The sequence below is a fragment of the Neophocaena asiaeorientalis genome, unplaced genomic scaffold (genome assembly GCF_003031525.2).
Source record: "Neophocaena asiaeorientalis asiaeorientalis breed wild unplaced genomic scaffold, Neophocaena_asiaeorientalis_V1.1 scaffold85, whole genome shotgun sequence".
Lineage (NCBI taxonomy): Eukaryota > Metazoa > Chordata > Mammalia > Artiodactyla > Phocoenidae > Neophocaena > Neophocaena asiaeorientalis.
Window position 1 is genome coordinate 5,584,996 of NW_020174301.1, and position 12,961 is coordinate 5,597,956.

General features: G+C 37.1%; 1 protein-coding gene across 1 annotated transcript in view; it reads left to right on the top strand.

Annotated features, from left to right (window-relative positions):
• The first annotated feature begins 45 nt into the window (after window positions 1-45).
• Window positions 46-12,961, top strand: part of ATRNL1 (attractin like 1) — a 675,777-nt gene continuing 662,861 nt past the window's right edge. Inside the window, exon 1 of the mRNA XM_024756087.1 lies at window positions 46-548. Coding sequence (XP_024611855.1) covers window positions 256-548 — 293 coding nt within the window. The 5' untranslated portion in view covers window positions 46-255. The remainder of the gene's footprint in view (window positions 549-12,961) is intronic.

The following is a 12,961-nucleotide window of genomic DNA, read 5'->3' on the forward strand; positions in this document are numbered from 1 at the left end:
GGCTTGGCCTGCCGCGGACAAGGTCAGGAGACGGAGAGGCGATGCTCGAGTGCGACTGGAGGGAGCCGAGCGGAGGCGACAGCGGCTGGGATCTGTCCCTCCTGACCAGGGAGCGAGACTGGAGCAGGCGCCGGTGAGGAGGAGAAGCGGCGGCGGCAGCGGCGCGGTGTTCTCCTCTCCGGCCAGATTTCCCCTCCGAAGCATCCCTGTAGGCGCCCGAGAGCGCATCCCGGCCGGGCAGGGGCGCTGGGAAAGATGGAACCGGGGGGCCGGGCCCGCACTGGTCCCCCGCAGCCGGCGGCCCCGGGGCCGTGGAGAGCTCGGCCGGCGGGCGGCGGTGGCGGCGGCGCCTCCTTCTGGCTGCTGGACGGGAACAGCTGGCTGCTGTGCTATGGCTTCCTCTACCTGGCGCTCTACGCGCAGGTATCCCAGTCCAAGCTCTGCGAGAGGACCGGCTCCTGCTTCTCGGGCCGCTGTGTCAACTCCACCTGCCTCTGCGACCCGGGCTGGGTGGGGGACCAGTGCCAGCACTGCCAGGGCAGGTTCAAGTAAGTGCCTTCGCCGGACCCCGAACCTCAGCCCTGCCCCGCACCCGTCGCGGCCTCCCCCCTTCTCTCGGCCCCGGGTCCCCCGGCTGGGAGTGACCCGCAGCGCTGCGGGAGCGGGGCCCGCGCTGTCCCCCTCCAGCCCTCGCGCCTCGGGGACTTTGGGCCCTGCGTCTCGCACCGACCGCCGTGGATGCGAAGCCTTTCCCGATGGTCCACCTGTCCGCAGCGACTCTGGTCCCCTGATCGTCAAAATTTTCACACTCAGTTACGGTGCCAAACACCATTTTTGTTAGGACACTATTTTTTAATCAAAAATTATGCACGTAACTCGTGAAATACTTGCGCATTGTGAAGCATTCAAACAATACGGAAGTTTAAAGGTTAAAAGTTCTGGTCTACCAGTACCTCCCTTTTCCCCATCCTACTCCCCTCTCTAGAGGTAAGCACTGCTAACATGTTAGTGTATTTAGTAATAGTGATCATAAGTAGAATATATGATGGCCTTACTATGTGCCAAACACTGTTCTGAGCCCATTACGTGGGTTATCTCGTTTGTTTCTCACACCAACTCTGAGTTACTAGAATTACTATACCGGCTTTACAGAGGGAAATCGAGGCAATCCAAATCAGCCAGCCTAACTCTAGAAGATTTACTTTAAGCCAATATACTATGTTGAATTTGTGAGGACAGTCTTGAATTGAGAAATACAAGAGTGACTTTGGGTTAGATAAGAGGATGAAATACCTGGACTTTTTAATGTGGTGGAGATAAAAGATTTTTCTAACTGGTTCTTTGACTATCAGCTGTTGTGTGGGAGCATCACTTTCATTTTTTTGAAGCTCAAGGCCCTAAGCAGCTTGCTTTACAACAGTAAAGATACTTTCCCCCATTGGTTGATGTTTATTGCATTGCTGTCTGATATGAAAAGAAATGGGTGAATGTGGGGGGAGCAGCAGATAAGATAGTTGAGGCCAATAGGGTGTCCATCTGACAACTTGCACATAACAGTCACTAAGTACCTCAACTTCTTGGTTTTCTAGGTACTTCACATGAAGTTTGCTGGCTGGGTTAGTAGCTCTGAAATTGCACTATGTAGATTACTTGTTGTCAGGGTGATAGCAAAATCTAAGTGAACTGTCTCTTGGGCTCTAAGGCAAAGATAGGAATATGGTTCACCTGCTAATAATGTATTATAGGAAAATTTCCTGGGAGTTTTAAACAGCATATTTTCCTCTTTTTGAAAAAAAACTTGCCAGTTAAGAGAGTGCCCCTGAAACCTCATTGTAAAAATGTATTTTTAAAAATGGGACTTTTTAATTTAAGTAGATCTTACTGTTTAAATTAATTGACAGGAGATTTTTGGAAGTGAAATCTCAGAATGAAGTTTTATGAAATTCATCTGTAGCAATAAGTTAAAATGTTTCCTAGCTTCATAATTTCACAGATCAGCCATAGTCCTGTAGTTTTATATTTAAAAAAAATTTGGTGGAGGTACTAATTAAAAGCTTAAAAAAGTGTTTCAAGGTCTGCAAAGATATCTTATCGAACTGTGCTTGTTAGCAGTCTTTATAAATTAAATGTTCTTAAACTTTTGCTTTGATCATAACAGCCAGCCTCTTTACCTAGCAAGAGAGGATTTTGAACATATGAACTGGTAGTCAACAATGAAAAAAGCCACATCCATTTTTTATATCCTTTGGTACATAAATAGGAAGATTGCCTGATTCATGTGTAAGTTAGGGACATTGGCCTTTGGGTGGGTGGAATTGCTCCATTTCTCTAAAGAGGACAGAAATTGCTGCAGTCCTGAGAAGCTTCTGTCTACATTTTATAGTAGTGGAATTGCTAATCAGCCAGATCAGCAGCCTGTAACCTCACTAGCAGAGGTTGTCTCAGTTAGTAGGAAAGATCACAGATCAAGTTAAAATCAGCTTAAATAATATAGAGAGATGGTTGGTGTTTGTGAAAGATACATTAGTGAGTAAAAGAGGACTAGTTTTTTTTTTATATAGATATAGTTAAATAACAATAAACCCTGGACTAATCATTGAATATTCATTTCCTTGGAAGCTGTTTCCTATGATTCATTGTACCCTATTAGTAAGTACTTTTTCATTTCTCTGTGGAATACAAGCTATTAGTTAGAGTAAATATAACTGGTACAACTCTGTGTTTTGTTATGTATTCTCTTAGCGTAAAGAAAAAAGTGGTATTTAATGTTAAACGGAAGAATCAATTTAGAAGAGATTTCTTCCTGGTAAAGTACATGCTAAGCTAAGAAAGGTTTATTTGAGGATGGTGGCTTGTTTTATCCAGCATTTGAAGGAATAGCACAGTGGGAAAGACTTTAACTGGAAATTCTCACTTCATTAATTATCTTGAAAATCTTTTACTTAACTGAAGGATAGCCACCGAACAAACAGACATCAAAAATGATCAATCTTGGTAAGCAGGTGTCAAAATTAATTGGCTGGTTCCATGGTAACATAGCTTTTTTCCTACTGTAGGGATTTCACTAGGGAATGAGTATCCTTCAAATGCTTCTTTAGAACAGAAGATTGATGGTTGGAGGGAGAAATGCAGAAGCAAATATGGTATCAAAAGTGGTACTTCAGTTCTCTTAGGATTGATTTCAGTCTTCTGTTTCCATTTGAAAAGAATAAAACTCTCAGAATCACAAGCCATTCCTCTCATAGGTAAAACAGAACGAACACTGATCATCAGCTAAAGCTGGACTAAAAGACTTAGGACTGAGAATCAGAGAGGACAGTGTCAATTTGAAATATAATAATCAAGGATATGATATATGCAAATTTGAATTACATTTACTTGGGTAGCTTAGTATCACATTGCAGTAGAAAATGTTTTACTATAACCTATTTGAATGAATAACATTCTCTATTAGAAGCCAGTTCTTTAGAATTATTTTTGTAGAGTAGTTGAGATTTATGTTTATATAAATTAATAATTTGAGTTCAAACTCGGACATTTTCTTGCTTATGTGACTTAGAAACCTAAGACTTCTAATTTCTCTTAGGTAAACAAAATAGCTGATATTAACGTTCTGAGATTAGAAAATAACTCATTATATTGTGAATATTTTATAAATGTATATTTATTATTAAAACATATTTATTGACTATTTCTCTAAAATCATCTATTAAATCTTATTGTGTGTTTAATGTATATAGATATTTTTAAAATCTCTTAAGTCAGTCAAGTATGGATTATGAATTTCACAGATTTATAATGGAAGTAGTCTATTTCTATTTTGACAGCAAAATGAAGATATAATATCAGGAGTGAGGTTGCTGTTGTAAACAGAAAGTGGCAGGGTTAAATGTGTCAATATTTTCCCTAAGTTATTATTATTATTCTTTTTTGCGGTACGCGGGCCTCTCACTGTTGTGGCCTCTCCCGTTGCGGAGCACAGGCTCCGGACGCGCAGGCTCAGCGGCCATGGCTCACGGGCCCAGCCGCTCCGTGGCATGTGGGATCTTCCCGGACCGGGGCACGAACCCGTGTCCCCTGCATTGGCATGCGAACTCTCAACCACTGCGCCACCAGGGAAGCCCCCATTCCCTAAGTTATTATTAAAAATAAAACAACCCCAACATATGTGTGTATACACACACACACACACACACACACACACACGCACATATTTGGAATCCTTTTTAATAATAATAGGGAAGCTATCAGTAACTATAAAGTTAAATTGAATATTCCCTGTCCCCAGGTCTTCTTTATTTCAAACTAAGATTATAATATGTAATTTATATCCATGGGTTCTTTTTACATGATTAAACCATAAAATCACACAATAGATTTTAAAATAATTTAAACTGAGTGTTTCTAAGATCCTAAATTGATAAATTGCTTGTACTAGCATGGTTTTCAAGACCATGTGTCTACATAATTTGGTTCCTTTAGCAGATCAGACTCACCCTTCCTGTTTTCCTGCCTGGGTCTTTTAAAGTTCCTTGAAAGTGTCACATTCCTTTTGGACTCAGGGCATTTCACACATATGCATACATCTCTCTGAACCGTCTTTCCTATGTGGTCTTTGCTTGACTTATTACTAAGCATCTTTGAATTTTAGCTTATACTAGTGTCTAAAGGAAGCTTTTCTGACTCCTCAGACTATGTGACCCCTCGTTATGTACTCTTATAGCACTATTTTTACTTTTTAGCATTTCATAATGAATTATTAAATTACAATTGTAATTTTTTCTTAAAAATTATTTTTAAGAGCTTTATTGGGGTATAATTGACATGCAATAAACTGTACAATTTAAAAAGTTTGGACATATATATGCACCTCTTAAACTATCACCACAATCAAGATCATAAAAGTATCAATCACACTCAGAAGTTTCATGTGCCTTTTTGTATTCCCTCCCTGTCCTTTCCGCTGCCTCTCCCTGTCCCCAGGCAACTAACTGAGCCGCTTTCCTTCAGTATAGATTTCTAACAAAATGACAAAACTCTTTTTCAGAGTAGTTGTATCTTTTACATTCCCACCAGCAGGGTATGAATGTTCCAGTTAATTTACACCCTCACCAACACTTGGTATGGTCAGTCTTAAATTTTAGTGGTTCTAATAGGTGTGTAGTGGTATCTCATTGTGATTTTATTTTGCATTTCCCTAATGACAAATGAGAGCATCTTATGTGCTTACTTGCCATCTGTAGATCTTCTTTGGTGAGGTATCTGTTCATATCTTTTGCACATTTTTAAAATTGTTTTTTCTTATTATTGATTTTTATGAGTTCTTTATATATTCTGGATACTAGCTCCTTATCAGATATATCATTGGCAAATATTTTCTCCCATGTTGGGGCTTGTCTTTTCATTCTCTTAATGGTGATTTCAAAGAACAGAAGTTTAAAAAAAAAAAAAAAAAACAGAAGTTGTTTTAAATTTCAATTTCAGTTTATCATGTTTTTCCTTTTATGGATTGTGCTTTAGGCACAATATCTAAGAAGCCTTTGCCTAAACCAAAGATTTTCTTTGATTATTATTTTTCCTAGAAGTTTCGTAGTTTTAGATTTTACAATTAGGTTTATAGTCCATTTTGAGTTAATTCCACATCTAGTGAGAGGTATGGATCTCAATTTTTTTTTTTTTGCATATAGATATCCAATTATTCTAGGACCATTTGTTGAAAAAAACTATCCTTTCTCTACTAAAGTGGTTTGGCATCTTTGTTGAAACCAGTTGTTCGTATATTTGTGTATCTGTTTCTGGACTCTGTTCCACTGATCTATTTGTATGTCAAGATTATTATAGCTTTATAAGTCTTGAATTCAGGGAGTTTAAGTCCTTCAATTTTGTTCTTTTTCAGTTATTTTGGCTACTCTATGTCCTTGGCATTTCCACATGAATTTCAGAATCAGCTTGTCAGTTTCTACAAAAAAACCTGCTGGGATTTTATTTGGGACTGTATTGAATCTATACATCAGTCTGGGGGACAGTTGACACCTTATCGATATTGAGTTTTCTTACCTGTGAACATGATATATCTCTCCATTTATTTAAGTCTTCTTTAATCTCTCAAAAATATTTAAAAGTTTTCAGTGAACAGGTCTTAAAACTCTTCTGTCAGATTTTCCCCTAAGTATTTAATATATTTTGCTGCTATTGTAAATTATATATACGTGTGTATGTGTGTGTGTGTGTATAAAATATGAAAATACAACTGATTTTTGTATTTGGTCTTGTATCCTTCAATTTTGCTAACCTCATTTATTAGTTGTAGTAGTAGTAGTTTTTGTAGATTCCTTATGATTTGCTACATAGATGATTATGTTGTCTGCAAGTAAAAATACTATAAGCCTTTTCTGTGCAATCTGGATGGCATTCATTTCTTTTTCTTGCCTTATTTCACTGGCTAGAACCTCCATTACAGTGATAAGAGTGGTTAGCTGTGATAACCACTGTGTATCTTACAGTGATAAGATACAGGTGATAAGAGTGGTTAGCTGTGTCTTGTTTTTTGATTTAAAGGAAAAATAATTGCCTTATTTTACTGGCTAGAACCTCCATTACAGTGATGTATACAGGTGATAAAAGTGGTTAGCTGTGTCTTGTTTTTTGATTTAAAGGAAAAATATTCAATCTTTAACCATTAAGTATGATGTTATGTGTAAGATTTATAAAACCTTTCTGATTTTCTGTTTCTGTCAGTTATTGAGAGGGGGTATTGAAATTTTCAATTATAATTTTGTAACTATCTATTTCTCTGCAGTCGCATCTATTTTTGCTTCATGTATTTTGAAGCTCTGTTATTAGGTGCATGAAATTTTCTATTATATCCTATTGGTAAATTGATCCTTTTTTCATTATGGAATGACTAGTTCCTGAAAAGACTATCCTTTTTTCATTGATGTTTTTGCCCCTTTGTTGAAAAGGAGGTGGATGTCTCTCTCTCTGTATTTATTTCTTGATTCTGTTCTGTTCTATTGATTCATTTATCTTTACTTTGGGAAATGCATTTCTTTTGACTACTGGATCTTTATAGTAAGTCTTTTTCCTTTTTAAATTTATTTTTGGCCGTGTTGGGTCTTTGTCACTGCATGAGGGCTTTCTCTAGTTGTGTCGAGTGGTTGCCTCTTCGTTGCGGTGTGCGGGCCTCTCATTGCGGTGGCTTCTCTTGTTGTGGGGCATGGACTCTAGGTGTGCAGGCTTCAGTAGTTGCAGCACATGAGCTCAGTAGTTGTGGCTCACGGGCTCTAGAGTGCAGGCTCAGTAGTTGTGGCACAGGGGGTTAGTTGCTTCGTGGCATGTGGGATCTTCCCGGACCAAGGCTTGAACCCATGTCCCCTGCATTGGCAGGCAGGTTCTTAATCACTGTACCACCAGGAAAGTCCCTTTATAGTAAGACTTAAAATTAGATAGTGAGATTCCTCCAACTCTGCTTCTGTTTTTGAAAATTCATTTGGTTTTTCTAGTTCATTTGCTTTTCCACATAAATTTTAGAATCAGTTTGTCAATTTCTTAAAAAAAGAAAGCTGGGATTTTGATTGAGATTGAGTTGATTCAAGAGATCATTTTGGGAAGAATTGACATCTAGACAATATTGAACTTTCTGGTCCATCAACATGATATATTTCTTCATTTATTTAGGTTTTCATTGATTTCTTTTTTCAGATACAGATACTGCATACATTTTGTTAGATTTATACCTAAATAGTTTGTATTCTTTGATGCTATTGTAATTGATAGTTTCCTTTAATTTCAGTTTCTAATTGTTCTTTTTCATTATGTAGAAATGCAATTGATTTTTGTATATTGACCTTGTATCCTGCAATGTTGCTAAACTCAGTTTCAGTAGCTTTTTTTTTTGTAGATTCTTTGGGGCTTTCTATACAGACGATCATAGCATCTGTTTTACTTCTTCCTTTCCCATTATATGCCCTTATTTTTCTTCTTCTTCTGTTGTACTCGCTAGGACCTTCAACCTGATGTTGAATATGAGTACAAGAGTGGATATCCTTGCTTTGTTTCCAATCTTAGGTGGAAAACATTCAGTCTTTAAACATGAAGTATCATGTTAGTTGCATGTTAGGCTTTTTAAAAATAAATGCCCTTTATTAGGTTCAAGAAGTTCCCTACTATTCCTAATTTTGAGAGTTGAGATAACGGAAAAATGTATATTGGTCTCTGCCCCTGGTTCCTGGCACAGAGTTCCTAAAACCATCATAATTTCCTAAGTGATAAGAGCACTAGAAGCATCTCTTGTTCTAATGTTCATCTTTTACCTTTGTTCCTAACACAGGGCTGCTGAAACCCTTGTAATTTCCCCGGTGATAGTAGTAGCTCCTGGATGGCTTCTGGATGAGGGCTAGTTACCAGAAAGGCCATATCATCGTTTGAAGCTTGGAATCTTCAGCCCTGGGCTCCGTTCTGTTGAGAAGGGAGAATGGCTGAAAGTAGAGATATGCTGAATCATGCCTACATGATAAAGCCTCCATAAAATCCCCAAAGTTTGGGGTTCAGAGAGCTTCTAGTGAACACACGAAGGTGCTGGGAGAGTGATGCACCTTAACAGGGCAGGGAAACACTGAACCCCTTCGCCCATGTATTACCCTATGTAGCTCTTCTGTCTGGCTGTTCCTGAATTATATCCTTTTATAATAAACTAGTGATCTAGTAAATAAAATGTTTGTCTGAGTTCTGTGAGCCTCTCTAGCAAATTAATTAAACCCAAGGAAGGGGTCCTTGGATCCCCTAGTCTATGGCCAGTTGGTCAGAAGCATAGGTGGTATCTGGGCTTGCAACTGGTTTCTGAAGTGGGGCAGGGTTCAGTGGGGGGGCAGTCTTGTGGGACTGAAACCTTAACCTGTGCGATCTGATGCTGTTTCCTGTTAGATAGTGTCAGAATTGAGTTGAATTCTTGGACACTCTGCTGTTGCCTGTGAATTCCTTGGTGGTGGGGAAAAACCTCCATACATTTGGTGACCGGAAGCGAAGGTTGTGTGAATAGTAAAGGAGACTTATGGGGAAGAAGCACACAGTAGAGAAGAACTGGATTTTTTCCTACACAGGAGGAAAAAAAGCTGAGAATGTTTCCATTTACAGTCGTGTATGGATGTTGAATTTTGTCACATGTTTCTTCTATATCTATTGAGACAGTCGTTTGGTTTTTCTTCTTTTTGTTTGTTAATATTGGTGAATTAAATTGATTGATTTTCAAATGTTTAATGAGCCTTACATTCCTGGGGTAAACTCCACTTGGTCCCAATATATTATACTTTTTATATATTGCTGGATTTAATTTGCTAATATTTTGTTGAGGATTTTTGCTTCTGTGTTCATGAGAGATATTGTTCTGTAATTTTCTTTTCTTGAAATGTCTTTGGTTTCCTTATCATGGTGTAATGCTAACCTTATAAAATGGGTTAGGAAATGCTCCCTCTTCTTATGTTTTCTGGAAGGATTTATGTAGACTTGGTATTACTTTTTTCTTAAATGTTTGGTAAATTCATCAGTGATGCCATTTGGGCCTGGAATTTCTTTGTGGAAGGCTTGCAGCTGTGAACTCAATTTTTTAAATAGATGCAGGGATATTCATTTTATCTATTTCTTGAGTGAGTTTTGGCAGATTGTATCTTAACAGAGAATCGGTCCATTTCATCTAAGTTTTCAAATTTATGGGCATAAAGTTGTTCATAATATTTCCTTATCATCCTTTTCAAGTCTGTGGGGTCTTTAGTGATATTTCTTCTTCCATTTCTGATATCGGTAGTTTATGTTTTCTTTTTTCTTACTTAGTCTGGCTAGACATTAATGTTATCAATCTTTTCAAAGAATATGTGTTTGGTTTCATTGGTTTCATTGGTTTCATTGATTCCTGATAAATTTTCTTTTGTTGTTTTTTCAGTTTCATTGATTGCTGCTTCTTTATTTTATTTTATTTTATTTTATTTTGCCACGCCACGCAGCTTGCAGGATCTTAGTTCCTGAGCAGGTCCGTGGCAGTGAAAGCCCCGAGTCTTAACCACTGGATCGCCAGGGAATCCCTGCTTCCTTTGGTTTTAACTTACTTTTATTTACTTTAGTTTCTTAAGATGAAAAGCTTAAATCATTAATTTGAGATGTTTCTTCCTTTTAATAAAAGCATTTGAATGCTATACATGTTCTTCTAAGCACTGCATTAGCTGAATCTCACATATTATGGGATGTAGTACTTTGATTTTCATTCAGTGTAATTGAACTAAATTATGATTTACCTTGAGACATTCTCTTTGGCTTATGTAGAACTGTTTTGTTTAATTTCCAAATATTTGGGAATTTACCAGAGCTTTTTCTTTTATTTATTTCTAGTTAAATGCCATTATGTTCAAAGAACATACCTTTTATGATTCTAGTTTTTATAAATTTGTTAAGACTTGTTTTTTGGACAAAATATGGTCTACCGTGGTGAATGTTACATGTGCAGTTCAAAGAATATACATTCTGCTGTTGAATGGAGTGTTACAGAAATGTCAAGAAGGTCAGTTGGTTGTTTATATTGTTTAGATCTTCTGTATCCCTAATGATATTCTATCTACTTGTTCTGTTGATTACTGAAAGAGGAGTGTTGAAGTCTCCCACTGTATTTATGAATGTATTTGTTTGTTTCCTTTCATTTCTGTCAGTTTTGCTTCTTGTATTTTGAAGCTTTTTTTGACATGCATATACAGTTAGAATTGTTATGTCTTTTGGTGAACAGACCCATTCATCATAATATAGTTTCCCATCTCTTTTTCTTTGGTAATTCTTTTTACTTTGAAATCTACTTTGATATTAATAGCCACACTAGCTTTCTTCTGCTTATTGTTTGCATGATGTATCTTTTTTGACTTGGAAAGAATGATGTGTGTGTGTATATATGTATGTGTATGTATATATATATATATAAAATCCAGTCTAATAATCTGTCTTTATATTGGTTTGTTGAGACTATTTACATTTAATGTATTTGGATATTTTTTAGCATTCCATTTTAATTTTCTGTTGGTCCTTTTGGTATATGTCTTTGTATTATTTTTTAGTGGTTATGCTAGTGTGCTAGTGATTACACTATGAATAGCTAACTTTTTATAGTCTATTTAGAGTTAGTAATGTATTACTTCAGGAAAATTAAGAAATTTTGGAACCATATAGGTCCATTTATCTTCACCTGCTGACCTTTGCTATAATTGTCATATAATCACATCTACATGTATGGCAAATCTCATCTGATAAAGTTATAAATTTTGCTTTCAACAATCATACATACTTTAAAGAACCTAAGAGGAGGAAAATAGTCTTTTATATTTTCTCAGATATCTGCTCTTCCTTTTGCTCTTTGTTTATTTCTCAAGTTATAAATTAACTCTTAGTGTCATTTCCCTTTTGTCTGAATCACTTTCTTTCGGATTTCTTTTTGAGCATGACTGCTGCTGATGGACTTTCTTAGTTTTCCTTGTTTTGAGAATATTTTGCCTTTTTTACTGAAAGATATTTTCCCAAGTACAGAATTCTGGGTTGACAGTTCCTTTCTTTCAGTGTTTTAAAGATGTTGCTTGACTCTCTTCTGGCCTGCATAGTTTCTGAAATCTGCAGTCATTCTAATGATTTTCCCCCTGTATGTATCATTTCATTTTTTTTCTAGCTACTTTCAAGCTTTTTATACAACTTTTGTTTTTAGCAGTTCAGATTCTGATGTATCTGTGTGTAGCTTTCTTTGAATTTACCCTGGTTAGGATTTGCTGAGCATCTTGAATTTATATTTATGTCTTTCACAAATACAGGATTTTTCTAAAAACTGTTATTTCTTCAAATATATTTTTTCTGCACCGGTCTTTTTCCCTTCTCTTTCTGGGACTTCAGTGATACTAATGTTAGGCTTAAACAAAATTCTTGAGGCTCTGTTCTTTTTTTTTTTTAACTCTTTTTTTTTCTTTCTTTAGATTGTACAATTTCTGTTGAACTGTCATCAACTTCACTGACTGTTGCCTCTGCAATCTCCACTATGCTTTCGAACCCATCCAGTCATTTTCAAAGTTAAGATATAGTTTTCAGTCCCCACATTTCTGTCGTGTTCTTTTTTATGATTTCTATTTCCCTGTTGAAAACTTCTCCTCCCATTTCATTTAAGTGTCTTTACCTTTATCCCATGGAGTACAGTTTTAATACCTAACGTCTTTGTCTGATGATTCCAATTTCTGGATTTTCTCAGGAGTGACATCTATTGATTATCTTTTCCATTGAGAATCTGTTACATATTCCTGGTTCTTTGTATGTTGAGTGATTTTGGATTTATTCTGGATGTTCTGAATGTTATGTAGGTTCTTGGTCCTGTTATTCCCTGGAGAATGCTGATTTATTTATTTACTTATTTATTTTTATTTAGTAGGCAACTAACCGGTTAGGTACAAGTAGCAAATTCCCTATCTTGCTTTCGGAGGGCAGTGGTTCTAATCTTCGTTCCATTTTCAAAGCTTTGGATCTAAATGCACACATGCCACTCAGGGATTAGTCTGAGACTTTGTGGTGTTTTAAATTTTAATTCACTTCTCAGAGCCTGTGATAAGCTGCTTTTTGGTCTGTCCCACACGTGAGCAGCTCAGATTGAGCTTGAGTCTTAACGTGGGTTCATATACAGAATTAGGGTATCTGCATCTCCAGCTCCCTCTTCCTCAGGATTCCCCCCACACTCTTTGGCTTGAAGGGGCACTTTTCCCCAGTTATTCTTGCTTTTGAAGAGACAGAATTTCTCTTAGGATTTGATCTGCATGTGCATGTGCTGCTGCCGTTCTCTCAAGGTTTGCCATCCTTGCCATCTCTCCGGCCATCGTTTTTGTAAAGTCCTGAAGATTTCTTTCTTGGGTTGTTGCAGTAGCCCTTTTTTTTTTTTTTTTTTTTTTTTTTTTTTTTCTTTTTT